General features: G+C 48.6%; 2 protein-coding genes across 8 annotated transcripts in view; both read right to left on the bottom strand.

Annotated features, from left to right (window-relative positions):
• Nucleotides 1-1,645: 1,645 nt before the first annotated feature.
• On the bottom strand, nt 1,646-9,364 carry LHX3 (LIM homeobox 3). Of its 6 annotated transcripts, none has more exons than XM_052815794.1 (6): nt 9,214-9,359; nt 6,212-6,383; nt 5,727-5,929; nt 5,362-5,513; nt 5,067-5,238; nt 1,646-3,272 (listed from the first exon to the last, which is right to left on the bottom strand). In XM_052815794.1, exons 1-6 carry the CDS (start codon nt 9,281-9,283, stop codon nt 2,854-2,856), a joined length of 1,188 nt encoding a protein of 395 aa, XP_052671754.1. In that variant the 5' UTR covers nt 9,284-9,359; the 3' UTR covers nt 1,646-2,853. The 6 variants fall into 6 exon arrangements, with proteins under 6 accessions (XP_052671754.1, XP_052671758.1, XP_052671756.1 ...); XM_052815798.1 differs by having other exon boundaries at nt 5,727-5,877; nt 9,214-9,327; XM_052815796.1 differs by having other exon boundaries at nt 5,727-5,895; nt 9,214-9,327.
• A 9,768-nt stretch (nt 9,365-19,132) lies between these two features.
• The window catches only part of QSOX2 (quiescin sulfhydryl oxidase 2), a 29,250-nt gene continuing 20,648 nt past the window's right edge, over nt 19,133-27,734 (bottom strand). For both annotated transcript variants that reach the window (XM_052814934.1, XM_052814933.1), the window contains exons 11-12: nt 26,194-26,382; nt 19,133-23,584 (exon numbers count right to left, since the gene is read on the bottom strand). In XM_052814934.1, the coding sequence (XP_052670894.1) occupies nt 23,034-23,584; nt 26,194-26,382 (740 nt within the window). In that variant the 3' untranslated portion in view covers nt 19,133-23,033. The remainder of the gene's footprint in view (nt 23,585-26,193; nt 26,383-27,734) is intronic.

The following is a 27,734-nucleotide window of genomic DNA, read 5'->3' on the forward strand; positions in this document are numbered from 1 at the left end:
GACTTTTGCTGCTGAGCCCAGCTCTGGGCTCAAACTCGAGAGCTCAGACCTGAATGAGGCAAATTTCTGCCTTGGCTGCGGGACCCACAGCTTCAGCCATCTGAAAAATCCCCCAGGAGCAGACACATGGGCAAATTTGCACTTGTCACCCCTGGGTCCAAACTGGCTCGGTGTTTTTTTAAAGCAAAAACCCCATGGTGTCACACAGTGGGGCTTCTCCTTTCCCTGCCATACTTCTTGGACTGGTTCTCCTGAAAAAAAGAGTGAGTTTCTCTGTTGAGTGAATATTACAGTGCTAAGGCAGTATGCAGGTACCCATTTTGCTTTGGGCAGGCTTCTGATAGCTCACTGAGAGCAGAAACTGGATGTGTTTCTTCTCCTCAGGTGCAATGCCTGTGTAACAGGAGGGGGAAAAGCTGTAAAGATGCTTACACAGAGCTGGTGGTTAACAAGGATTTTGCAAATCTAAATCTTTCTGTAAATACTGTCAATACCTGCTCACTTCTGGAGACATCCCACCCTCGCCGAGCAAAGGCCCAGAAAGCGCCGGCCGGCCGCGTGTTATGGCAAGAACACATCCCCCCGCAGCTGCAAAACAGTGAGGGCGATTATAGCAAGAGACCAGAGACAACGACACGTCACCCCTGTTCCAGCATTGGCGGTGTCCTTTAGAAAAGGTAAGGAATAAAAGCCTGGACTTTCCAGGTGTCTTCACCTGACATCTGGTGAGTCCCTGGGGCAGCGTGCGCCGTGCCGGGATGCTGGCAACCTCCCGGGGCCAGCACTGCCCTTGCCGTGGGGTCCCCAGCAAAGCGCAGGATGGCGTGTGCCAGAGCATCGCCCACGGGGCCGGGTCCAGAGATGGCTGCACCGCCGACCCCCGCACTGCCTCCCTGCCGAAATGTGCTGCTGGTCTCAAATCCACACACTCTCAAAGATGCTTGATACACGGAAGACCCCGGTACAAATATTCCCCGACTTCCCAGGGGAGTGAGAGGCTGGAAGCCCATGTGCTTTAAAAAGTGTCTCCCATCTGATTCTTAAATCAGAGACTTCAGCGAAGTGCTTCGCTGTGCTCTGAGGAGCTTGACTACAGACATTTGTATATGAAGATATGCATGTGCACGCGGCTCTCGTGGTGTACACACACACGGGCTGCCTATGTTCGGTCAAGCTTCATTCCTTAGAGTTTTTTTTCTTTTCTTTCTGATTTCTCTTTGAAATATTCCAATATCTGACTTTCAGTGTTTCATGTGCACAGCGTTCTGTCCACAGACAGACAATATTAGACTCTGCTATTTTCTCTTGCTTTATCAGCACAGATTTCTGCTTACACCTTTGCAAGGAATGCTGAAAAATAACTGTGACCTGTCAAAAAGAGCTTGACCACGATCAAAGCCTGTGCATGCATGGAGCACTACTGTTCGGATCTCCCAAAGATTGCCAGCCTCCAAAACTGTCATTTTTTTGTTTCTGCTTACCAAAGCATTTTTGCATCGGTGGGTTTGCTCCTGTATTTAAAGAGGACAGTGTATTTCAACACTTTGTTGAGACATGGCATCGAGTTTTGAGGGCTTTTCCTTCTAGTTTCAGGTATTGTATTTACCTATATTGATGCTTATGATGTGAATTTAGCAAAAGACTATTTAAAGTTTAGCTGACAAATTTATTTGTAATCTTGAAGTATTTGATCATCAGAGAGAAAGCGAGAATATAAATAAAAGACACTGGACATTCACATAATCTACAGTTAATTCAATAATTTTTACAGAGAACAATATACATATTGTCTTGCCTTTCCTCACAATCAGCTCGCACTATATCTGTGGAAATACACAAATGCCTGGAACAGAGAAATGTCACCAGGAAAGCATGTGCTCACTCCGACACGCTCCCAGCAGTGCCTGGAGAATGGCTTGAACTAAACCAGCTGAACCCCCCTGCTGAGAGACACCCCCCCCTCCCCCAAGGTATTTGGCAACAAGACATCAGGGTGATTTCTGGGACATTTTGCAGTAAAACTGTTGCAAAGGAATTTGAAAGAAAAGCGTAAGATTCACAACCCAGAGCCACTAGTGTTCCTGGGTCAAGAAAAATCACCTCTTGACCTCGTGATAAAAGTGTAGTTATTTGGTAATAAATACATCTATTCACGGTTTAATGCTTATATGGAAGAATAAAACTAGCAATCTACAAATTAAAAAGATGAGAGGCAGAATTAACATATGATTTTCATTTTACAAAGGAGAAGGGTTGTTGATAAATGATTGGCATATTAAAGAGCATTTCATTTTAGAAAAGTTAATGTAAATTCAAAATAAAACAAAACATACCGCATCGGTGCGCTTTTTAAAAAATCTGCTGGAAGAACAGAGAAGTTTTCTACCATGGATTTCTGAAGTGATTCACTATTAACATTTCTCCTATAGAAATATAGACATTGTCACACCTTTTACCGTGGATGAGGACTTTATTTTCTCTTAAAAAGGTTTCGGTGTGGATGGGTGATGAAGCAAGTCCTTGCTTTGGAGAATGCACTGACAACAGAAAGCAAAATACCTTATATCAAATTTGTAAAGCACAAGTCTTGGTGTTTAGTAAAGACACAATAATCAGTTTCGTTTGGACGCTCCGTATGCTAATCGCTGCGGTGCGACTGCCTTTGCCCACCGTCCTCTGCTAACCAGCCGCTGGGTCGCCCTCCAAAAGAAACCACGTCTGCTCTCTCCATGTCGTCATGCTTTCCTGCCCCGCTCGGCAGTCACAGTTTGTCCCTCCTTCGTTTCCAAGAGTAGATGACGTTTAACAGCACCGAGTCCTTTCCCTTCCCACTGCATGGTGGCGGACCCTGTATCAAAATTGAGCGTGGTCGACTTCATCCAGCCAAGAGGCCGGGCTGGCAGGGAAATCCGGGTATCCCCCGCTGCTGCCGGTAGAGAGGTCGGAGCTGGGTCCATTCCCGGCCAGGACCCTCATGGACTGGGGCACCCCTTGTCCACTTTGTCCCATGATGCCCAAGCCGTTGTCTGGGTAAACCAAGCTGGAGATTAAAGGCTGGTGGCCTGGCAGTGCTTGCAAGGAAGCTGGTGACTGGGGTATCCCGTAGGGGCTGTTGGATCGCAGGTCGTGGTACTGGTCCTGAGCTGGGATGCCACTGTGATCCAGAGCAAAGCTCCCGTTGGTCCCAGCCTGTCTCCCCAGAGCAGGGGACGCTTCATTGAGATTGCTGTAAATCCCATTGGAATGGCTCATTTCAGACATAGAGGGCTCATCTGAAAGGGAAGTGGACTGGTTTTACTGGGAGAGCAATGGTCACGGCTGGCGGCGGTTGCACAGCTGGCAGTGGTCGCACGGGAACCTCTGCAAGCTCTGGGTATAAATAGATTAGATGGATGGGAGTGGAGCAGCCACGCATTTGCCACTTGTAATTCCTTACTATTCCCGTTCTTGTTGATGGATCTTCATAGAAGGCCACAGGATTTTTTTTTTCTGAGTACAAACGTCTAATATATTTTGGATTTTAAAACTATGCATGAAAAGTGCATATTAAAATCTAAGACTGTGATTTTAAAATAATCCTTTAAAAGGGAATGGGAGTTCAATGTCTTTCCACCCTTTGTTCTGCATTTCTATTTGGCTTTGAGGTTTATCTTAAATTTTGATATCATTTTTAGGAGCTACCTGAACACTCACCGATGCATGAAAAACTCTCCATTGATCAGAAAAAAAGATACCAAAACTCAGCACTATTTGCCTGCTCAGGAACAGGCTAATGAAATGTATTTTTACAATTTAAAAACAGTTCTGAAAAATGAGCAATATTTTTTAAGTTACCGGCAAAAATTGTTTGCATTTGTTAGGGGCTTTATGGACAGTGAGAGCTGCTCTGTTGCCTAGGATACAAACCTGTTTGTGGCATCAAGTTATCAATAATTGTTCAACATTTTTTAGTTATTATTTGTAGTATATTTATATTTAATGATGCTGATGCACAGTGTGTATAAACAGACTTGAAAATCAAATAGTTTTAGGAACACAGGAGAGAAGCTGAGATGCAAAGCTGTGTGTGTATACACATACACGCATTATAGACGTATGTCTGCGTAAATATGTACACACAATTTTGCATTTCAGCTTCTCTCCCGTATTCCTAAAAACAATACATGCACACACGCACATTTGGGCACAGACCAGGTAACGTCGGCACAGACCACTTGGCCCTGGGGCAGCTCTGGGCTGGAGTTGGGGCCGTGCAGAATGTGCCCCCGCACAGCGCTGCAGGAACCCCCCCCCCGCACTCAGCACAGGGCCGTATCCTGCTCCTGCAGTGGGTGCCCTGGGTCTGGAGAGTGCGGGATGGGGCTACACAGGGCAAGAGCTAGCGTAGCTACGTCCCTGGGTTTATCAACAGAAATCTCTGCTCCAAAAATGGGACCCTCTGATGCAGGAACCTCCGAACATGCAGCGATCACCCTGTTACAGCACAGGGTAGAGGTAACAACTCCCACAGAACTGGGAATGGAGTCCTGACTAGGAACTACGCAAATAAAACCACCCCTAAATAGGATGGGAAAAAAAAAAAATTCTATGTACTTTTCCCATAGAAACATTCAGTGATTCTGGACTCTCTGGGGTTTTTTTTTGTATTTCCAAGAGTCCCTTGAAAAGGCTGCAGATAAGCAGCTGCTCTAACATCCGCAGCGCCTGCCCGGGGAGCTCTCCCTGCTCTCCCTGCACCTTTTTGGACCTGACCCAGCCCCCTCGGAGGAAAAGCAGAGTTTCCCCTCCAGTTCCTCAGCCTCGGCTGCCCCTCGCTGCCGCGGCTCCGGCTCCCCCCGTCCTGCAGCTCTGCCAGAACCGGGCAGCCGGGGCCGCACCGCGGTAAATCCCGCAGCTCTGCACCTCTCCCTCCTTGGGCACTTGTTTTCACTCATTATATTATGGCTGAAAATGAATAAGGTAGAATCGAGGGGGTGTAAGCAGCCTAGACACGGACAGCAGCTTTGGGGAGGGGGGGGGCACAGACCGCACCCGGCAAAGCCCCGGCTGGGAACGGGGGGACCGACCTGTGAAGGAGACCTCGGCATCGCTGTCGGGTCCCTCCTCCTGGATGCTGTCCTTGTCGGACTTGGAGGTCCCCCGGGATCGTTTCATGTTCCTGAAGTACTGACCCCACCGCTGCCTCCCCGCGTCCTTCTTCAGCCTTTTCTCCTTGGCCCTGCGGTTCTGGAACCAGACCTGCAAGCAGGGCACGCCGGGGAGCTCCCTCTCTGCCGGGACGGCTCCTTCCCCGCCGCCTCCCACCCCACGGCCCGGGCAGACCCGGTGGGGTGTGGGGGGGTGAGGGTCGCCCCTTCTCACCTGCACCACCCGCATGTCCAGCCCCGTCTCCGAGGAAAGCTGCTCCCGGACGTGCCGCGCCGGTTTGGGCGAGTTGTTGTAAGCGTTTTTGAGGGTCTCCAGCTGCTTGGCCGTGATGGTGGTGCGGGGCCTCTTGGCCGTGGACTCAGCCTCTGCCGACACGGTGCGAGTTAGAGGCGAAGTCACCACCGAGTGGCCCCGGGGACGTGGGAACCCCGTCCTCCCTCCAGCCATCCCCCGAGGACAGATGCTCCCGGCACCCCTCCCGTCCGCTGCATGAGCGTGTCCCGGGGGGGGCAGGAGGGCCCCGGGCCGCCTCCCTCCTGCCCTCGGGGGGGAGGTGGGAGGGACGGGGCAAGAGGTACCTCTCTGCTTGGCCGTCTCGTAGTCTGCCTTGCAGACCAGCCTGCTGTCCTCCATGAGGTAGAACTCGTCGCCGGTGGCCAGCTGCCGTTTGCAGACGATGCAGGCGAAGCAGTGCAGGTGGTAAACGAAGTCCTGGGCCCGGCGCACCACCTGGGTCGGGGGGATGCCCTGCTGGCAGGCGGCACACTTCGTCCCGAAGCGCCTGAGCGGGGGGGGACAAGCGGCGGCCGCTGAGCGCGGCGGGGGGGGGACGGGACACGGGACGGGACGGGGAGGGGGGGCCGGGGGTCGCTCCCCGGCCCGGCCCGCCGCTGTCCGCGGTGCTGAACCCGCCGCTGTCCGCGGTGCTGAACCCGCCCGCCCCCGCCGCTGTCCGCGGTGCTGAACCCCACGCGTGACCATCCGCGCCGCTGCTCGCCGTGCTGACACCCCACCCCCCCGTCGCGGCTTCTCCCCGGCCTCCCCCCGTCCCGTCCCCACGCACTTGAAGAAGTCCTCTTTGCAGTAGACGCCGTCCCCGCGGCTGAAGCACTTCTCGGCCAGCTGCGTCTGGCAGTCGGAGCATTTCAGGCACTTGCTGTGCCAGTGCCGGTCCAGGACCTTGAGGATGAACCTGTCCACGATGTGCTGGTTGCAGCCGGCGCACAGCGGGATCTCTGCGGGGAGGCAGCCCCCCGTCAGCCGCCGCCCCGACGGCCCCGCTGCCTCCCGAGACCGGACCTGCCCGCCGCCTCCGGGGTTGCTGCCGCCCGACGGCGGACCCGGGGGTGGCCCGGGAAACGGCACCCAAAAAAATGAGTATTCGTTCAAATTCGTTGGCTCGGCGCCTCGTGAGCCTCTCCCCGCGCCGCGGAGGGCAGCGAACCCCCGGGCCGCGCACACAGGGGGAAGAGCCCGCGGACACCGAGGAAAACGAGAAGGGAAGCGGTGGGAACGGAATTAACCCCCGGGCCGAGCCGCCGGCAAAGTTGCAACGCAATTATTCCCGGCTTTTTTTCCGTTTCCTACACTTCCAAAATTCACCTGCAAATAACGGCGGGGTAGCCCGGGCGGGGTGGGGAAAGAAACCACCAAAAATTACGAGAATTGCACTGGGAATGAAAATGCGGCAGGCTTGTCCCGTCGCCCTGCAGATACCGACAGAAATTATATAGAAAGAGATGATATAAGGATACAGATAGAGAGAAATAGAGATATAAAAATAAACAGATACAGTAGAGAACGAAAACGTACAGATATATAGACATGAATATATAGATATCAGTAGATAGGTATAGATATAGATAGGTAGGTAAAAATGTGGATATAGAGGTACATAAATACAGATATATCGTATAGATACAGACGGAGAGATATATAGACAAGGCTGTATAGATATAGATAGACGCAGACATAAGAGTGTCTCTACATAAAGATAACTATATATAGATATATAGAGATGTATAGTTGTGCGTAGGGGTAGAGGTGGAGATGATATCGTTACAGGTATTAATCGTCTCCTCAACAATTCACCGCGTCCAAAGAAATAACTTCAATAACGGCAGCGCTAAAGGCAGCGGTCCCAGCCCCGGGCTGCCCGGGGAGGACTGGGCTCCGGCACCGGCACCGGGCACGGTAACACGGCACGGACCGGGCACGGTAACACGGCCCGGCCCGGCCCGGTCCCGGCCCGCGGCTCTTACGCTGCATGACGACTCCGCGGGCCGCGGCAGCTCCGCTCCCTCAGACGGGCCGCGGGCACTGGCGCATCTTCCGCGGGGCGCGGGCGCAGCCCCCGCCGCCCCCCCAGCCCCGCGGCCCCCGCCGCCGCAAGCGCCCCCCGCTCCGTTGCTGCCGAGGCCGGGCCGGGGTGCGGAACCTCCGCGCTCCCCCGCCGCCGGCCCTCCCCAGCCCCCCCAAACCACGGAGGCAGTTGCCCACCCCCACACCCCCCCCGCCCGCTGCCACCCCCCCCGGCGCCGGGGGTTTAATTCGCTAAAGCGGGTTATTTTTAGATGCCGGCCGTCCCCGCCGGTGCCGGTCTGAAGCGCCGGGCAGGGCATCGCGGCGCGCTGTATTTAATCCCCCCGCCCTCTCCGGGGCCGGGCGGGGGGACTGCACAGGGGTGCGGGGGGGGCAACACCAGCCGCTGCCCCGAGCTCGTTGTGAGCCGCAAACCCCGGGATTTGTCCCCGGCCCGGGCAAAGCACCGCGCGGCTCGACCCCTCCGGCGGCACGAACCCCCCCCCCGCCCCGCCCCGGTCCCGGTCCCGGTCCTGGTCCTGCCCCGGCCCTCCGCCACGGTAAGCCCCGGTGAGCCCCGCTGCTCCCTTCTCGCTACCTCCCCGGGCCCCGACGGAACCCGGCCGGGGACGGACCGCGGGGCCGTAAACGAGCGTCTCGTCCTCCGGGCAACCGGCGTTTTCGCCTCGTTCCTTCTACCGGGGCTTCGCTTTCGGCCGTGTCGTCTCCTCCCCCCGATAGCAAAAGCATCTCCCGATTGCCGGGTCAAACGCGCAACTACCGCGGCTGCCATGTCCGCACCGCGGAGAGCCACAGAAAAAGGCAAACCGGGCGCCGACCCCGGGGTGGGACCGGGGGCACCAGCCCGACGGCGGGGGGCTGCTGGGCTGCCCGGTCCGCGGGGTCGGTCCCGCTCCCGGCGGGGCCCCCGTCTCGGTTCTTCGTTGTTTTGGTTTTAAGCCCCCGTCGGCCGCGGTCGATGCTGGCGAGAACCGGGACGGTCCCGCACCGGGACGGGACCCGCTGCCCCGGACCCGGCTCTGCCACCCCCGGTGAGACCCCCGGCGACCCGGACACGCCAGGGGAGCGCGGCCCGGTTCTCCCCGCCCCGACAGCGCTGGCCCCGTTCGTTAAACGGGAGGGGAAAAAAAAAAAACCAAACCCAAACATTTAGGAGAAGAAATAACGGGAGTTTTTTTAAAGGGGGAAAAGCCGGCTCGGAGCCGGGCGGGCTGCCCGCCGTCGGGGGGGGAGAACCGGCAGGGCAGAAACTCCCCGTTTCGTCCCTGCCCTCGTTGCGCGGGGAGCGGCCGGACCCCGGGGAAGGAGCCGCCGCTCCGCGGTGCGGGGCAGAGGTCCCGCCGGGGCTGGGGCCGGGGGGGGGGGAGCCCGGGGCAGCCGCCGCGTTTCCCCCCGGAGCGGTCGGGGAGTGCCGGTCCAGACGGGACGGGACCCAAAGGGACGCCTGGAGCGGGCAGCCGGGGGGCAGCGGGACGGTCTCCCGTGTCGGGGACGAGGCAGGAGAGAACGAGAGGGAGCGTGGGGCGGGCGGGATGGACCGGGACGGACCCCCCCCCGCTGCCGCCGGGCCGCCCGCCCTCCCCTGCAGCCTGCCCCGACGGTGCTCCGGGGAGCGCGGAACCGGGACGGGCTGGGGCACGGCCGGGCCGGCTCCTGCGGGCCTCCCCGCTCCGGCCGGGGCTCCCAAAGCCGCCGCCGTTGCCTCCGCGGGGAGACGCGGAATTCTGCGCGCCCTCCCCTCACCTGGGCTCCGCGGGAAGGGGCAGAGCTCCGCTGCCTTCTCCGAACCGGCGCGGACCCGCTCCAGCAACATCGCGGCCTCCGCGGGCGCGCCGGGACAGCCGTCCGAGGTGCGCGGGTGACTGCGGAGGAGTGGCGGAGAGGCGCGGAGGGGAGCGCAGGGAGCGGTGCGGGGGCTGGCCGCCGCCCGGGGCGGAGCGGGGGGGGGGGGGCGGGCCGGGGGCGGCACCGCACCGTCGGGCCGGGCCGCAGCTGGGCCGCGGTTCACCGCGGGGCTCTTTAGCATCACAAAAGCGGGAGGGGAGGGGGCACTGCCCATCCTCGTCCTCCTCCCCCCCCCCCCCACGCGTGGCCGGGGCCGCCGCGTGGGCTCAGGCTGCAGCCGCCGCCTCTCGGGTGCAAAGCGGCCCCGGGGTCCCCGCAGAGCCCCCGACGGCGGCACGCCCGGGGGGCGAGGGACTCGCCGTCGGGGCGAGACTTCCCCCGGGACCGGCCGGTCCCCACCCGCCCCCGCGCCCGGATTTCGTTTGCCCCCCGTGGCGCGGGTCTCCCCCGATGCAGCCCGCGGGGAGCGGAGCGGGGGGGGGGTGGGCTCTTCCCCCTCCACTAATTAGTTAATGAGCGTGGAGAGGTAAAGGGTGAGGACTCATGTCTGACCCATGGAGGAGGTTAATGGCGCTAATTGAGGACGGGGCGGACACGGACGTGTGTGCGTGCGTGTGTGTATTTGCACACTCGTGTGGGTGTGCAGGAGCACGCGTGGGAACATAGGGGTGCAAGGGTGCGCACACGCGGGCCTGCGTGTGTAGCTGGGTGCGCATGCATGGGCGTGCGCTCGTTTGTATGCACTTTGTGTGTGCGTGCACTTGTACGTGCAAGAGGGAGTATGTTCCAGCCAGTGTATCCCTGCGGGTGTGCACGTAGGGGGGTGCAGGTTTCCGTGTGTGCGGGTGTGCACGCAGGTGGGTGTGCCTGTGTCCGTACCTGCATGCTTGTGCTCCATTCCGTGGGTGCTTGTGTGTCTGCGTGTGCGGAGGCGTTGGGGTGTGGGCACGTGTCTGTGTGCTTGTGCATGTCTGTGCGCCGGGGTGGACAGCCCCGTGCGTGTGTGCAACGCTTGTCCCAGGCAGCCGGAGCTGATAATTGTGGTTGTTACTGTGAGCCCGTTAATCCCCTGAATCCCTTTACCTCCTGCTCGCAGGGGATTACAAATTAATAAAAGCAGCTTAGGGGCGGGAGCCTCCAAACACACATATGTTCCTGCCGGACGGCAGCATAGGGACTTTCGCCCGCCTGTGGGGGCAGCCGGGGAGCGGGCCCAGCACCGAGCCCCCCAGGGCCCCGACCTGGTGGCACCCGCATTGGCCCCGCACTGCTGCTGAGCACCCTTGGGTGCCAGGCTGCCTTCCTGCCTGCTCTCTTCCTCTGGGTCCTGCACGGCACGGGGCTGCAGGAGCCAACAGCTGGGTCAGGACTGTCCCCTCTGATGGTTCATCTGGCCAGGGGACAGGTCCCAGCCTGGGGGACAGCTCAGACCCGTACAATTGGAAAATAATGCAGAGAGACATTTTGGGGACCAGGATCTGGGGTCCCCAGATAAGGTACCTAGAAACGCCAGGCTGGAATACAGCTGGGGTACAGGTAGAGCACTGGTGGAGCATCACCAGGACCGTGCTGCAGTAATGCCGGGTACCACGGTGAGCATCGGCTGCGCTGGGGCACCTCGACCCTCCCCAGAGCCCTGAACAGCTCTTGGGGGGGGGGGGGGGGGCAGGTGATGACCCACATGGTCTCTTTTAAGCTCAGTTTTATAAGTGGATTTTTAGTCTGATCCTTTAAGGAAGCAGTTTAAGAAAAAGTGTGTGTGTGGCGGTGGCTGTTCCCCAGTGCGTGTGGCACAGGGCAGAGTCGTGGCAGCTGTGGCTGTGCAGGGTGGAAGGCAGTGGCCGATGTCCCACTCAGGACCGTCGATGGCACGAGCCAGCCCTGCACAGCCTCATGTTTTCAGCCCCACGGGTCGCTTGCACGGTGGCACCATCTCGGCAGGTTTCCACGAAAGCCCCTTTGGATGATCTCTGCACGTTCTCGTGCCCTCCTGCTCAGGCTGTAGCAGGCTTCAGACCCTGCACCTCTTTAAAACAAGGCAGCAGGTGTATTCACTTTGGGTGTGTCGTGGTTTAACCCCAGCCAGCAACTAAACACCACGCAGCCGCTCACTCACTCCCCCCCACCCAGTGGGATGGGGGAGAAAATCGGGAGAAGAAGCAAAACCCGTGGGTTGAGATAAGAACGGTTTAATAGAACAGAAAAGAAGAAACTAATAATGATAATGATAACACTAATAAAATGACAACAGCAATAATGAAAGGATTGGAATGTACAAATGATACGCAGTGCAATTGCTCACCACCCGCCGACCGACACCCAGCCAGTCCCCCGAGCGGCGAATCCCTGCCCCCCACTTCCCCGTTTCTGTACTGGATGGGACGTCACATGGTATGGAATACACCGTTGGCCAGTTTGGGTCAGGTGCCCTGGCTGTGTCCTGTGCCAACTTCTTGTGCCCCTCCAGCTTTCTCACTGGCTGGGCATGAGAAGCTGAAAAATCCTTGACATTAGTCTAAACACTACTGAGCAACAACTGAAAACATCAGTGTTATCAACATTCTTCGCTCTGAACTCAAAACATAGCACTGTACCAGCTACTAGGAAGACAGTTAACTCTATCCCAGCTGAAACCAGGACAGTATCCACCCCTTATTCTATACCATTGACGTCATGCACAGTTCCCATACCTTTAGTTACATCCTGATCAATCATCACTTTTCCATCCCTTTAAGACATATGAGCAATGATATATATATATATGTATACACACACAGAGATATCATTCCTTTAGTTCATGGGTCATGTTCATAAAATGTTCATTGAGTTCATTTAGTTTCCGACTCTGGGCTCCATCTGTCATACCAGTCTTTCTGGGCAGGAGGGATGGTGCAAAGTCCTCTCAGTCGGTAGAGCAGAATTGGGCTTCAGTGCAGTGTGACAAGCAGGTGACATTTGGCGCAGCAGGAGGATGGTGTGCACCGTTGGATTGTTGCATGCTGGAGTCAGTTCTGGTTCCATCACTACTGCGCTTTGCTCAGTTTTATCACAGTTCTTTTCTTGCTTGATCTAAGTGATTCTTACTATAGTACTATGGATATAGCACATAATTATAGTAAGGATAATATACAGTAGCAGGGTTATATAGCAACTAATATACAGTTTAATTCTGGCTGTTCTCACCTAAAATTAAATCCCCTTGAGGCACACATCGGACTTCCCCATCTTTTCGCATCACCCACCAAGTGCACCCAGGCCCTTGAGCAAAAGCAATCCCACGAATGGGTTTACCTTTGCCTGAGGCAGGAGTAACCCAGACTGTCTTCCCTAACATATTTTTTATGTGCACTACAGGGACTTTATCCCCTTCTACAGTATGTAAAAATTCCGACTGGGCAGGGCCACCCCGATTGGCAGATCCTCTGGTGTTGACTAACCAGGTGGCTTTTGCTAAATGTGTATCCCAATGTTTGAAAGTTCCACCCCCCATTGCTCTCAATGTAGTCTTTAACAGTCCATTGTATCGCTCAATTTTCCCAGAGGCTGGTGCATGATAGGGGATATGATACACCCACTCAATGCCATGCTCTTTGGCCCAGGTGTCTATGAGGTTGTTTCGGAAATGAGTCCCGTTGTCTGACTCAATTCGTTCTGGGGTGCCATGTCGCCACAAGACTTGCTTTTCTAGGCCCAGGATAGTGTTCCGGGCGGTGGCATGGGGCACAGAATATGTTTCCAGCCATCCAGTGGTTGCTTCCACCATCGTGAGCACATAGCGCTTGCCTTGGCGAGTTTGTGGGAGTGTGATATAGTCAATCTGCCAGGCTTCTCCATATTTATATTTCAGCCATCGCCCTCCATACCACAGGGGCTTTAACCGCTTGGCTTGCTTAATTGCAGCACATGTTTCACATTCATGGATAACCTGTGCAATAGTGTCCATGGTCAAGTCCACCCCTCGGTCACGAGCCCATCTATATGTTGCATCTCTTCCCTGATGGCCTGAAGCATCATGGGCCCACCGAGCCATAAATAGCTCACCCTTATGTTGCCAGTCCAGGTCCACCTGAGCCACTTCAATCTTGGCAGCCTGATCCACCTGTTGGTTGTTTTGATGTTCTTCAGTGGCCCGACTCTTGGGTATGTGAGCATCTACGTGACGTACTTTTACAACCAGATTCTCTAGCCGGGATGCAATATCTTGCCACAGTGCGGCAGCCCAGATGGGTTTACCTCTGCGCTGCCAGTTGCTCTGCTTCCATTGCTGTAGCCAGCCCCACAGGGCATTTGCCACCATCCATGAGTCAGTATAGAGATAGAGCACTGGCCACTTTTCTCTTTCAGCAATATCTAATGCTAGCTGGATGGCTTTCACCTCTGCAAACTGACTCGATTCACCTTCTCCTTCAGCAGTTTCTGCAACTTGTCGTGTAGGACTCCATACGGCAGCTTTCCACCTCCGATGCTTTCCCACGATGCGACAGGATCCGTCAGTGAACAGGGCATATTGCCTCTCATTTTCTGGCAGTTTATTATACAGCGGGGCCTCTTCAGCACGTGCCACCTCCTCCTCTGGCGACATTCCAAAATCTTTGCCTTCTGGCCAGTCCGTGATCACTTCCAAAATTCCTGGGCGACTGGGGTTTCCTATGCGAGCCCGTTGTGTGATCAGTGCAATCCACTTACTCCACGTGGCATCAGTCGCGTGATGTGTAGAGGAGACCCTCCCTTTGAACATCCAGCCCAGCACTGGCAGTCGGGGTGCTAAGAGGAGCTGTGTTTCAGTACCAACAACTTCTGAGGCAGCTTGAACTCCTTCATATGCTGCCAATATCTCCTTTTCAGTTGGAGTATAGCGAGCCTCGGATCCTCTGTATCCCCGACTCCAAAACCCCAGGGGTCGGCCTCGGGTCTCCCCAGGTGCTTTCTGCCAGAGGCTCCAGGTAGGGCCATTCTCCCCAGCTGCAGTATAGAGCACATTTTTAACATCTTGTCCTGTCCGGACTGGTCCAAGGGCTACTGCGTGAACAATCTCCCGTTTAATTTGTTCAAAGGCTTGTTGTTGCTCAGGGCCCCATTGAAAATCATTCTTCTTTCGGGTCACTTGATAGAGAGGGCTTACAATCAGACTGTAATTTGGAATATGCATTCTCCAAAACCCCACGACACCTAAGAAGGCCTGTGTTTCCTTTTTATTAGTTGGTGGAGACATAGCTGCTATTTTGTTAATCACATCCATTGGGATCTGACGACGCCCATCTTGCCATTTTATTCCTAAAAACTGGATCTCCCGTGCAGGTCCCTTGACCTTACCTTCTTTTATGGCAAAACCGGCTTTCAGAAGGATTTGGATTATTTTCTTCCCTTTCTCAAAGACTTCTTCTGCCGTGTTGCCCCATACGATGATGTCATCAATGTATTGCAGGTGTTCCGGAGCTTCACCTTTTTCCAGTGCAGTCTGGATTAGTCCATGGCAAATGGTGGGGCTGTGTTTCCACCCCTGGGGCAGTCGATTCCAAGTGTACTGGACACCCCTCCAAGTAAAGGCAAATTGTGGACGACACTCTGCTGCCAGAGGGATTGAGAAAAACGCATTAGCAATGTCAATTGTAGCATACCACTTGGCTGCCTTTGACTCTAGTTCGTATTGAAGTTCTAGCATATCTGGAACGGCAGCACTCAGCGGTGGCGTAACTTCATTCAGGCCGCGATAGTCAACTGTTAGTCTCCACTCCCCATTAGACTTTCGCACGGGCCATATGGGACTATTAAAAGGTGAGCGAGTTTTGCTGATCACTCCTTGGCTCTCCAGTTGGCGAATCAACTTGTGGATGGGAATCAGAGAGTCTCGGTTGGTGCGATATTGCCGCCGGTGCACCGTCGTGGTAGCAATTGGTACTTGTTGTTCTTCAACCCTCAGCAACCCCACAATCGAAGGGTCTTGAGAGAGACCAGGCAGGGTAGACAGCTGTTCCGTGCCCTCCGTCTCCAAGGCAGCTATACCAAAAGCCCATCGATACCCCTTTGGGTCCTTAAAATACCCTCTCCTGAGATAGTCTATGCCAAGGATGCACGGAGCCTCTGGACCAGTCACAATGGGGTGTTTCTGCCATTCATTCCCAGTTAGGCTTACTTCAGCTTCCAATACAGTTAACTCTTGGGATCCCCCTGTCACACCAGAAATAGAAATGGGTTCTGCCCCTTCATAACTTGATGGCATTAAAGTACACTGTGCGCCGGTGTCTACTAGAGCCTTATACTCCTGTGGGTCTAACGTGCCAGGCCATCGAATCCACACAGTCCAATAGACCCGGTTATCCCTTTCCTCCACCTGGCTGGAGGCAGGGCCCCTCTAATTCTGGTCAGAGTATCCAGTATTCACTTCTCGTAAAATTGGCTCAGAAGTCCCTTCAAGAGGATCAGAAATAAGATCAGCCCTTCTACTCTGTTTGGAAACCGGAGCGGCATTTTTCCTGGTAGAATCCCCTTTTGTGGTGTTTTTTCCTCGCAGCTCACGTACCCGTGCATTTAGGACCGAGGTAGGTTTTCCATCCCATTTCCTCATGTCCTCTCCATGATCACATAAGTAAAACCACAGGGCACCTCGCGGTGTGTACCTTCTATATTCTTTCTCTTGGGCAGAGGAGCGCTCACTCCTAATAGCTGAGACATTGGTCCTTACAGGTGGGCAACAGGACATCTCCTCTTTGAATTGCTGGAAATCCTCGGACAGCTTCTCCACAGCCGAAATGCAGGCTTGTAGGGAGGAGGAGAGATTCTCTTCGTATTGACGGAGTTGGCGAGCCACTTCATCCACTGTCGGTGCCTCTTCGTCTTTCCAGGTCATTATTGCCAGTGAGTTGGCATAGGACGATGGTGCGCTCCGTACAAACTTCCGCCACATGGGTCGTGTGCATTGGACTTCGTCTGGATCTTTGGGTAATTGTGGGTTGTCCGGATCATGATGAATTGTCTCTAGCACAGCTAATTCCCTCAGATATTGGATACCTTTTTCCATGGTTGTCCACTTGCTTGATTGACATATAACATCTTCCTTAAAGGGGTACCTTTCCTTCACACTTGACAGGAGTCGCCTCCAGAGGCTGATGGCTTGTGTCCCTTTTCCAATTGCCTTGTCAATGCCACCTTCCCTGGCAAGCGATCCCAGCTGCTTGGCTTCCCTACCTTCTAATTCCAAGCTATTAGCCCCATTGTCCCAGCATCGGAGGAGCCAGGTGATAATATGCTCACCTATACGGCGGCCAAAATCTTTTCGCATATCCCGCAGCTCACTCAAGGATAGGGACCCGGGTTATTACCTCTGGTTCTGCCTCTTCCTCCTGTTCCCGTGATGACCCTGGTTCGCCTTCATCCTTCGCTAAGCGAACTGATTTTTTTGTATATTTCTTTTTCTGTACGGGGGCAACTGATACTGGTGCAGGTTGGTCCACTGGTTCAGTTGCAGTACCGCTCGCCGGGTCTTGGATAACCGCAGTGTCTGTTGCCAAGGTTTGGGTAGCTGCTGTGCTCGTTGCTGGGGCTGGAGGGACCTCAGTGCCCGTTGCCGAGGTTTGGGTAGCTGCCGTGCTCATTGCCGAGGCTGGAGGGGCTGCAGTGCCTGTCGCTGAGGTTTGGATAGCCACAGTGCTCATCGTTTTGTTGTTAGGTCCAGAGACCTTCTCTTCCCCTTGAGGGTACTGAGTGGTGTCGAACAGGGCTCGATAGGCATGGGCCAGGCCCCAGCACGTTGCAGTAATTTGTATCTCTCTGGAGCTGCCGGGGTGACAGCATACCTTTTCCAAATATTTTACTAGTTCTTCTGGATTCTGCACTTGTTCAGGGGTGAATTTCCAAAACACTGGAGGTGCCCACTTTTCTAGGTACTTGCCCATACTACCCCACACACCCTGCCACTCATAATTATCCAGCCTTGGGGCAGATCTCTGGGTGATTTTCTTAAATAGTTGTTTAACCTTAAATGAGAGCTGAACCACATTCAGAAGCATGCTAATTCCTAGCAGTAGGGCTAGGACCGTGCTGGTCCCAACATCCCAAGAGTATTCAAATTTTTCAAAATTCTCAAACACCATTGTAACTGGACTGAAGGAGAAAGGAGAGGGGAAGAAAGGTATCCCACCCATAGACTGGTTTTCCAAGGAGGAAAGGTAAATGGTATAATTATTAATAGTTTCCCACAGATGGCTTCCACAGTATAAAGGTGACAATGCTGGGTGCAAGTACCGGATTAATCCCACAGCCGACGACTTTATCATACCATAAACCAGTGTTATACAATACATCAAAGCGAAAACCTTAATCCACCTCCCACGGATGATAAGCAGCAGAAGAGGGACTACATACAGCAAGCGAGGTGATACATAACAGAACTTTAAAAACCAGAGCAACAACTCTAAGAACACATAAATCAACATAATGACCAGCAACTATTAGACCGATATAATGAATGCTTATAACAAATTTGTTTTAACAAGCTCTGGTCAGGTTTGTCGTTATCTCAACCCTTCGTGCCCCACGTTGGGCGCCAAAAAGGACTGTCGTGGTTTAACCCCAGCCAGCAACTAAACACCACGCAGCCGCTCACTCACTCCCCCCCACCCAGTGGGATGGGGGAGAAAATCGGGAGAAGAAGCAAAACCCGTGGGTTGAGATAAGAACGGTTTAATAGAACAGAAAAGAAGAAACTAATAATGATAATGATAACACTAATAAAATGACAACAGCAATAATGAAAGGATTGGAATGTACAAATGATACGCAGTGCAATTGCTCACCACCCGCCGACCGACACCCAGCCAGTCCCCCGAGCGGCGAATCCCTGCCCCCCACTTCCCCGTTTCTGTACTGGATGGGACGTCACATGGTATGGAATACACCGTTGGCCAGTTTGGGTCAGGTGCCCTGGCTGTGTCCTGTGCCAACTTCTTGTGCCCCTCCAGCTTTCTCACTGGCTGGGCATGAGAAGCTGAAAAATCCTTGACATTAGTCTAAACACTACTGAGCAACAACTGAAAACATCAGTGTTATCAACATTCTTCGCTCTGAACTCAAAACATAGCACTGTACCAGCTACTAGGAAGACAGTTAACTCTATCCCAGCTGAAACCAGGACAGGGTGGTAAGGACAGGTCACATCTACCTCTGCCCCAGCAGGGACAATGTCTGCATTTGCCCTCAAGACGTTTAGGCGATGAGCCCATACATCAGGTTCCCGGGGGAACATCACTGTTTTCCAGGCAAGGTCACAGGCCGGCAAGGAAATGCACGTTTGTCTGGAGAAGTGAGTTGCAGTGCTAAATTTCAAAGAACCTTATTTTACAGGTTTAGAAATCTTATTGATTTCTAAAAATATCTTGTAGTACTTCTGCAGATAGATAATATTTTTAACAAGTCATCTGTCCCACCTCAGTGGCACTGCAGATGCCAGCAGAAGCTGCAGAAAGATTCAGAAGCACCCAGTGGAGGTTAGCACCATCCTGGCCAAAGAAGAGATGGTCAGGTTTAAGAGAAAGGAAGATTTGTGTATGTGTGTATATAGAGAGATAATGTGCAAATAATTGGTCAGAAACTGACATTTTTTCCATCACTCCTGCAAACACTCACTAACATTTTATAAAGTTATGGGATAACAGTGAAAGAAATAGAGTAAAAGTTTACCTGCTCCTGGTACTTTTCAAAATTAAGTACCTACATAAAGTGACCCATGTGGTTTGAAATGGACATGTATGCAAGATATCCTTGCAATACAGTTTAGCTAAAAAGAACTTGAAAATACAGGTAAAAAGCCAAAATGCACCACTTTGCCCAAATGTTTGCAATTTATTTTAAACAAGCACATTAGTTTACAATTTAGTACAAAACAGTCACTTTTCCTTCCTAGAGAGGTATGAGACTGAGTAAAAAAACCAAACCAACCAAAACATAATAGACTTGAAATGTCAAGTTATTGAATTAAAATAAATAAAACATTTAAATTACTGAAATGGTACATTCACTATTTTTAACACCTCATATGCAATGCACAGACCTAGACAATACACCTTGGACCTCTTGCTAAGATGGTAGTTCCCATCCAGTTCTGAGCAGGAACAGCAGGACGGATACACTGCTGGAAATTAAAAATCAAGAGTTTTCAGGAATAACTTCATTAGCTGTCTTTAGCACTTGCAGCTTCCTTTCTCTTCTGGCACATTCCACAGTACTCCTTTTATTTTCTATGCAGGTTTAATATTTCCTCTTTAAAAACATCCAAAGAGCAAAGAAGCCTCCATGAATTACAAAGGGCCAAGAAATCCTTCTTGGAAATGACTGCCACTAGTCCACAAATGAAAGTGGCATTGAAGAAACTTCTGTGGTACAACACAATACACAAATAAAACCTCCAGGACTGAGGAGATGGTGGTTTGAGGCAGTTTTGAAAAGGAAACACTTTCTTGTAACTCACCCACCGATAATGCACCATGGCAAAGCAGCATCACACATTCACCAGAAGACATAATACAACTTTACAGTCAGAGTACATAAAAGGATGTAATTTGTCATTATAAAGATAGAAAATAAGAACAAGTAAACCAAGATTTACACAACTGAATTCAAAGTCAAGAAAACTTTTCCAGGTGAGGTCACTACTAGCAGTTAAAGTGAAAGCCTTGGCCGGTTAACTGGCAACAGAGTTAGAGCACCAACACGGGTAATCAACATCCTAATTTCATGCTTTTACACTCTTAAGAAAAAAAAGAACATAGGAGGTTTGAGTATCGTTTGGTTTTGTCATGTTTCCAGCAGGGTCACAGCAACATGAAAGTTAATGGTGTGTAGCAAAAAACCCCCTTATTCCAAAACCACATTTGCTGCTGTTTTAATGACAAAACCATCCCTACAAACCTTCAAAGCCTTTTGTTTCCATATGCAGATGAAAATAAGCAGAATGAGTCAAAGCTAACAAACTCAGATCTGTATATTTGGTAGAGTTCTAAACAACAGCAGTAATGACCGATTTTCAACTTCAAAATGTGCAACAATACTGACAGCAGGAAGTTCAATAGTCCCACAGAAACTGGCCAAACTTTTCAGATCCAATACTTGCTATGCTGCGGTTTTGGTTTTTTTGGTGTTTGGGTGGGGTTTTTTGAGAAGCTAAATGTCCTTGCTTCTCAGCTGATATCAACATCTCCCCAGATTAGGTCACTTAAATGTCCGATTTTCAAAACTAAATTTGGAAACTCGGCTTTCTTCTTAACGAGCCTCTTCCTGGGACCTCTCGCTGGATTCCAGCACAAAGCAAGTGGCACCAATGAGCCAGCCTGGACGACCTTCCACCACTGGTTCACTATCTTTCTAGTTACTTATGAGTTGTTTTAATATTCAAGCCCAGGTGCTATAAAGGTAATTATAGGGACTCTTATAAATTCCTAAAGAAGAGGGAGACCCACGACAGCTCCTTGTGCCAGAACTCCTGAACAGTGAGGGTCCTTAAAAAGCACAGACTGACTTAACGTCACAGGCTTAATGTCAAAATTAGAGAAAAGTTTTCAGGTCAGACCATAGGCAGAAGCAGTTGCCCACAGGTGCTCCCAGCAGCTCTCGGCTCCACGGCAACAGCATATGGCAGAAGGCAGGAGCTGGCACCCAGCTTCGCCGAGAGAGCGTGGAGTCAAGTTTCTCACATTGGAGCAAGAGCCATCGGGTGCATACAATAAACAGTGAAGATGGTTTAAGAAAGCCTGAAAATGCGCCTCTTTCTGTATGTCACACCAACAGTGTCATGTGAATGGAGATTTTTTTTTTCCTCTGACACGTTTACAATAACCACAGAAGGTTATTACTTTATGTATGTTATTCTGATAAACTTAAGGAACAAGGGACAACAAATCTTTGAAGCCCAATTTTGCTATTCCAATTGGAAGCTGTAGAAACTCATGTCAGAAATGTTCAGTTTTGTGAACAAACAAGATTTGATTACGAAAAAACATCCCTGTTGAGTTTTTGTGCTTTTAGACCATTCTTGTTGCTAGGCTTTAAAACTTTTTATCCTAGAGCTTATGATGGAAATAAGAGGACGACACACTAACAGTGTAAATACAATGAATTGGCCAGGGACTATTTATTCCTTCTCGTGTAGCAGAAGAGCTAGCAAACGTTCAATTAAATTAAAAGTTGCAAATGTAGAATTGAAAGGAAAAGCCTTTTTATATAACATAATTAATCTGTAGAACTCACTGCCACAAGAAAACATTGAGGCCAAAACCTATTAGGATTAACTAAAGATTAGGTAATGGATAACTAGAACATGCTCAATTACATTGGATAGGATTATAAACTTCACTATCCAGGACGTGAATTATCCCCCCCAGCTAGGATCAGAAAGGAACTCCTATTCCACATGGTAATTTTATAATTGTTTTCATGGTTTCTTCTAATTGCTGCCAGCCAGGACCCCAGGCAACCAGACAGACCTGTAAAGGCAATTGCCATATTCCCAATCACTGCCACATCCCAGAATGGAGCAGCTCTCAGACTTAACCATTAGTTAAACCCTTCTTGACCCAAACAGAGGAGCACTCCAGCAGAAGGGCAAGAGAAATGGGCTGTTCTTCTACGTACTGTACAGACAACTTTACAGCTAGCAGGTGATACTCTCTGTGAGCTCAGAACTGGAAATACCAAGTGAAGTGTTTACCCCACCTTACAAGGAGAAAATTACTAAATTGTAATGGAGTTATTCAACATCGTAAGAAACTTAGTATGTCCAGATCTGTAAATTTGTTCTGGCATGCTGATGCAAACCTCACTGTCCTTCACTGAAAACACTGTTTCCCTTTATTAGAGTTCATCAGAATTGACTTCCATCTGGATAACACAATAATTACTCAGCTACTTTTCTGGTTCATAAATGAGTGAGGCAAGTTATCTAATGCTCCATTAACACATCCAATAGAGGAGCAAGTAATGCACTGGGTCCAAGGCTGTCCCTGTTTACATCTAAACTCAATTAAAATGGATGACAGCATTAGCAAGTGGAATCAGGCTGCTTACTGAGATACAAACTGCCCCAAAACTCTCACCCTAGCAGAAACACACACATCCTTGGCTGGAACGCACACGAGAATGGAAGACTTATTTGAACATGTAATGCTTTCTACTTTAAATAGGCAGTGTAAATAATATTTCAGAAAGTCACATAGGTTTAGAATGGATTTAATCAGAATAGAACTCTTGTTTCCTGAAAAAAAAATCAGAATTCTTGCTTCTCCAAATGAAGCAGCCAAGGTAACAGCATAACTGTTCAGTACTCTGGTAGGCAAAATCAGCTCTGGATAAATGAAAAAAAACACCTGACTTGAAGTACACAAAACAATATCCAATTTCCTTCTAAAACCAGGCACAGTTGATTGCATAATGCAATGTTTACTCTGAAAATGAGTAAAAGATGTAGGTGGTAAGTCATGGAAAAATCTTAACTGAAAAATGCAATGCTTCCTTCAGTGGACATTTTATGATAGCACTGTGTGCCTCAGTTAAAGATTAGGGTTCTTACAGCGAGCTCCATATATTAAGCTAGAACACTTGTGAAATGACTTGGGGAGAAAGGGTTTTGAAACATGGAATACTGTATATAAAATCCCTGATCATAAATATTAAAGCTGTATCTGATACTGAACAGCCACGTACAATGAAAACTTTGTTTCCGATTTAAACTTCTATACAGATGAACGATAATACTTCACTCTCCACCATTTAGATCTCATTCGGAAAAAAAAGTACATTATCATTAAAAATAAGGATGATGCTACATACAGTATGACACACAGACTCATGTCTATGTTTGAAAATCCAATCCCTAAGAAAGACACGGCCTGCTTCATCTCTTTAAGGTTAGCTGATCCCACTGCGCTTTTACCGCTATCTTTGACAGGTCCATGGTTTGCTATTAGCTTATCTAACACCTTAGATTCTGAATCGAGTATGTTTTCTTTATCCTCGATCTTATTTTCTCTGTTTCCACTTGGTTTCTTCAGTAGGCTTTTGTCTTTCAACTCCCTTGTATCTCCCTGTTCAGTTTCGCTGGAGTCAGTCTGGCTTTCAGTGTATTTATATAGAATATTTTCAGTGTTATAGTGACACTTCATGAATTGTAGAACTTGGGCTTCATTCCAGCTGTGTAATCCTTTAATTTCTTCATGACATGCAGGACAAATGTCTGGAGTTGGCCACTGAACTTTGGGAAATTTTGGATCTTCAGTCAAATCACCTAATTGGGAGGAGAAAAAACGTAAAACTATCAGAATTGAATGAACTAGGGAAGCTGAACCATCAGACATTTCACTGGAAACCACAGAGAATATTTTCCACTCATAAATAGTGAGGTTGGCAAAAAAAGCACAGCCCAATAACGTTTGTATTAAACTGAAAACAATCATGAACAAATTTGGAAATTCATAGGTTTCCTTATGGATGCATCAATTATGTTCCAAAGTGTTGCTTCCTCTTTCAAAACACAAACACTAAATAATAATTATTTTCCTTTTCTCTCAGTAAAAGCTGTAGCATTCAAATTCTAATACAAGATACTACAATTGCTATGCTTTTAGAAGGCATGAAAACACCACCGTCTGGGCCTTTCAGGGGTTAACTTGAATTATGGTTCAAAACAAACTGCTCTTTTGCACTCAATACTCTTTAATCCTGAAGCTTGGTTTGCAGCAAGCAGTTTCAAGGCCAAAGACTTGCAGATATTTTCATGTTTCTATATTGTGAACCATTCTATCCTAAGCTTGTTTTTTCATAGCTTGCATTGTTACTATAGCAAACTATTTTCAGTACTTTAAAAACTATTATCATATTTAAGATGTATTTTTCAGCTTGCTTTTTAGCATTTAAACATATAACGCTGTCTTGAACTAGATCCAATTTTAACATTTCAGTTGCTCATAGCTCTGGCCACCTTTCTGTCTTGACGGCAGAGCTGAACACTGTAGCTAGTGTTGCACTTTGTTCTAAAAAAAATATTTTTAAAATGTGGATGGAGATAATTTTTAGAACAAAAACCTGTACCTGGTAAAAAAAGCTAATTTATTTACCTGATTGTTATTAGTACACTAACACTTAAAATATTTCAGAAATAAATATAGATTCTTATTTTATTGTTATTTTTATCATTTTTAAAGGCAGGAAACTTCCCCGTGATTTTGAGCAAGATATTGTTTAGGGATTCAGAGAAAGCTTAAAATATTTGTCTCCTTGATACCTGCAAGTATGAGAGCAAGTTTGCATTTCAGATATCTTTAAATAAGGATTACTCAGTAATCAAATTGTTTCAGTAGAGAAAGTAGAAACAAAACGTCTTATGGTAAGATTACAGACAGAACACTTGCTGTACTTCATGTTTTCCTGCCAAAAAGAAGAACGCTATAAATTCTGTACATTCTAAAGCAACAGCAAAGAATTAAATAGGGCAGAGCCATATACAACAATCTCATGACCTGCACTTGAAGGCTGTGCCAAGGTGTTTTCATTGACCAGTCAAACATCATTTCTCTTTGAAAGCTATATATATTACCAGAAATACAGATGCAGCTTTTAGGAATTAAAATAAGTCACTGTCCCAAAGAGAAATTTTAGTAAACTTAAAAAGCATAATTTAATATTACTAGTTATTCCAGTACGTTTATACTTCTTACTAAAAGGGTATTTTAGCCGGCTGTTGCATCATCTAAATCAATATCCATGCGAGTTTTCCAATAACTTAATGTTCTAAATAAGTGTATTGCTCCACTACTTAGCAACTTCAAGTTAACATGATGACTTTTTCTCTGTATTCAACCTGGCAATAGTAACAAACATTAGGGGATGTTTTTATTTAATACCTCATCATTTACTTTTCTCCTTGGAGAAAGGAGACAAACTGTTTATGCTCACAAGAGTATTTAATACTTCATAAATCTTGGGAATTCAGCATAACCATAATATAAACACAATATAGCATATTTAAATTGTAACTAATGCTACATTACACAGATCCATAACAGCAGACAGGGATTAAGTGTAAAGAGAAACCAATTTTCTTTAGTGCTTTAGTTACTTGATATTCCCATAACAGAACGGATTAAATACAACCAGTATTTTAACAGTACTTTTAGTCTAACTGAAAACATAGCAATCTAGCAGGGGAACAGATTTTCTTCATTCAGTAATTTTATTTTATTCAGTTGCTGATCTGCTAATAGTTTAGGCTGTTTTATCCTGAGAAAGTCTCCTGTTCAATTATCATCATTTTCTATACAGCACCTCTCCAGAACAAAACGAAGACAGGTTTTAACATCTATTTAAACTGTTACAGAAAGAAATTTAATTATTTTTTATCCACTGATAAGTAGCTGAACTGTACGCTCCTTTTTGAAAAGGCTTGATTTGTACTCCAGAAAGATCCTCTCATCAAGCAACAGGTAAAATCTCATAAGAAACAGTATCTTTGAGAATGATGTTTTTTCATTATATATGATAAGAGATAACTATGTTACTGGAGGATAGCATATCTCAAGTATATATTTCTCACTCATGCAAAGGTTAGCATGTTGGTCTTAAGAGTTATAGTTGATTGGGATGCTCTAGGTTTTGCTCTATACACAAGTACCCTTTCTTGTACACCAATGTAAATGTGGAGTTAGTCTTTTGAAGTCAGTATTTAATAAAGGAAAGTCAAGCTGGAACAACTGTTACTGTTGCTTCTAAACTCTCATTACAGAGCCTCATTTGCACATCCCTTTGTTCAAATACAAACCACATTGTATAAAATGCCACAGCCTTGGCTTTCAGACACAGCTACCTCTGGTGGGTTTTCCTAAGCAAGGTCTTCCATACCTGCGAGCCTGTTATTCACTACGTTGTGTTTCTCCCAGAGCCAGAGAACAGCCTTGTCTAAGGTTTTAACGGAATCCATGGACTCTTTAGCCATTTCTTCAAAATGCTGAGCACAAGCCTTGCATCCAAAAAAGTGGTGAATGTATCTCCGCATGATCTGAAGTACTATTTGGGGATTGTCTTCAAGACCTAGGAAGACAGACGATAGATGCATTCAGCATCATCTGGACAAACATAGCTTGAACATCAGCACTTTAATGTACATAAAAGTGAACTGTGGGAAAAGGAAAGGAAATGTTGCTACCTTCTTGTTCCATGCAAATTTACACCTCCACTTTAGAGATAAGAAACTAGCCACTTTTGTAATTTAAAGATATCCATAACACATGCGCCATCATCCAGAACCTATACCTCAGTAAGTCACAAAGATATTAGAGGGATTAAAAGCTTCACACAGTTCTTAGAAGAAATACCCCTCCCCCACAAAATATAAGATATTGTCACTAAGTGGTTGAGGTGAGACATTTAGAAACCAAATTATTTGGCAATAAATAATGTAGAGTTTAAACTGATCTCAAACAGTATGTTTCAAAACGTACTGTTTTGAAAGGTTATCTGGGATATCAGACACAACTACAAGGGAATTCTTTCAAACACACTAAGGTTCAAAAAATGCTAGGTGAGCCCTAGTGTTATTAAAAATGCAAAGTAGCTATTTATACCAATACATACTAACACATTTAGTCTACACAATTGTGTTCAAAGTTACCCTGAACAACACATTAAAATAAGAGTTAAAGGTCAAGTGTTCTTTACAGTGAAATTTCTCCTTTCAAAGAATATCTTACAAGTTGAGAGGTGGAACAAACTTAGCTAAATGAAAATCAGACATTAAAATTTTTTCAGAAGCCCATTATCAGAGCACATTTTGAAATTGTTAAAACGTGCGAAGTCCATGCTGTCTATACTTCCCACAATTCTTCTGGAAGTAGAGCCTTTCTCCAATATCTTGCCCAATAACTAAATGAATATTTATGTTATGTATTCACCATTACATTTATGCTCAGGCACTAAAGTTATGGTGACCTTGCTACTGAAAAACCAAGGGTCAAAACCCCTCTGGTAAGTATTTCACAAGGTGCCTGTGATATCTGTTTGTTACTCCATAACTCTGAGGTATTACAGAATACCAGAATCTCATTACAGTTATTAATTCCACAGCTTTTTTGGCAGGCACTGAATGCACACACATAACAGCTACTTAGCGACTTTTGAACTTTCAAGAGTAACTCAGGAATTCCTCCTAAAATAAATACAAAACACATTATTCTTTCTATAACATTCACACTTGTACACTAAAGATAATGCAAAAGAATTATTATTTTATTGAGAAGGAAGCTAAGGTCTTTACAGATTGAGAACTTTGTCCTGGGCCCTTATTGTGACAGCAGGTAGTCCCTACATCTATAAGCGGCTTGAAAACCTGATATAATTTGTTGAAATCCTAATGGTTTCATTTCAGTCTCACAGATTTTCTGATT

The sequence above is a fragment of the Harpia harpyja genome, chromosome 19 (assembly GCF_026419915.1).
Source record: "Harpia harpyja isolate bHarHar1 chromosome 19, bHarHar1 primary haplotype, whole genome shotgun sequence".
NCBI classification, from domain to species: domain Eukaryota; kingdom Metazoa; phylum Chordata; class Aves; order Accipitriformes; family Accipitridae; genus Harpia; species Harpia harpyja.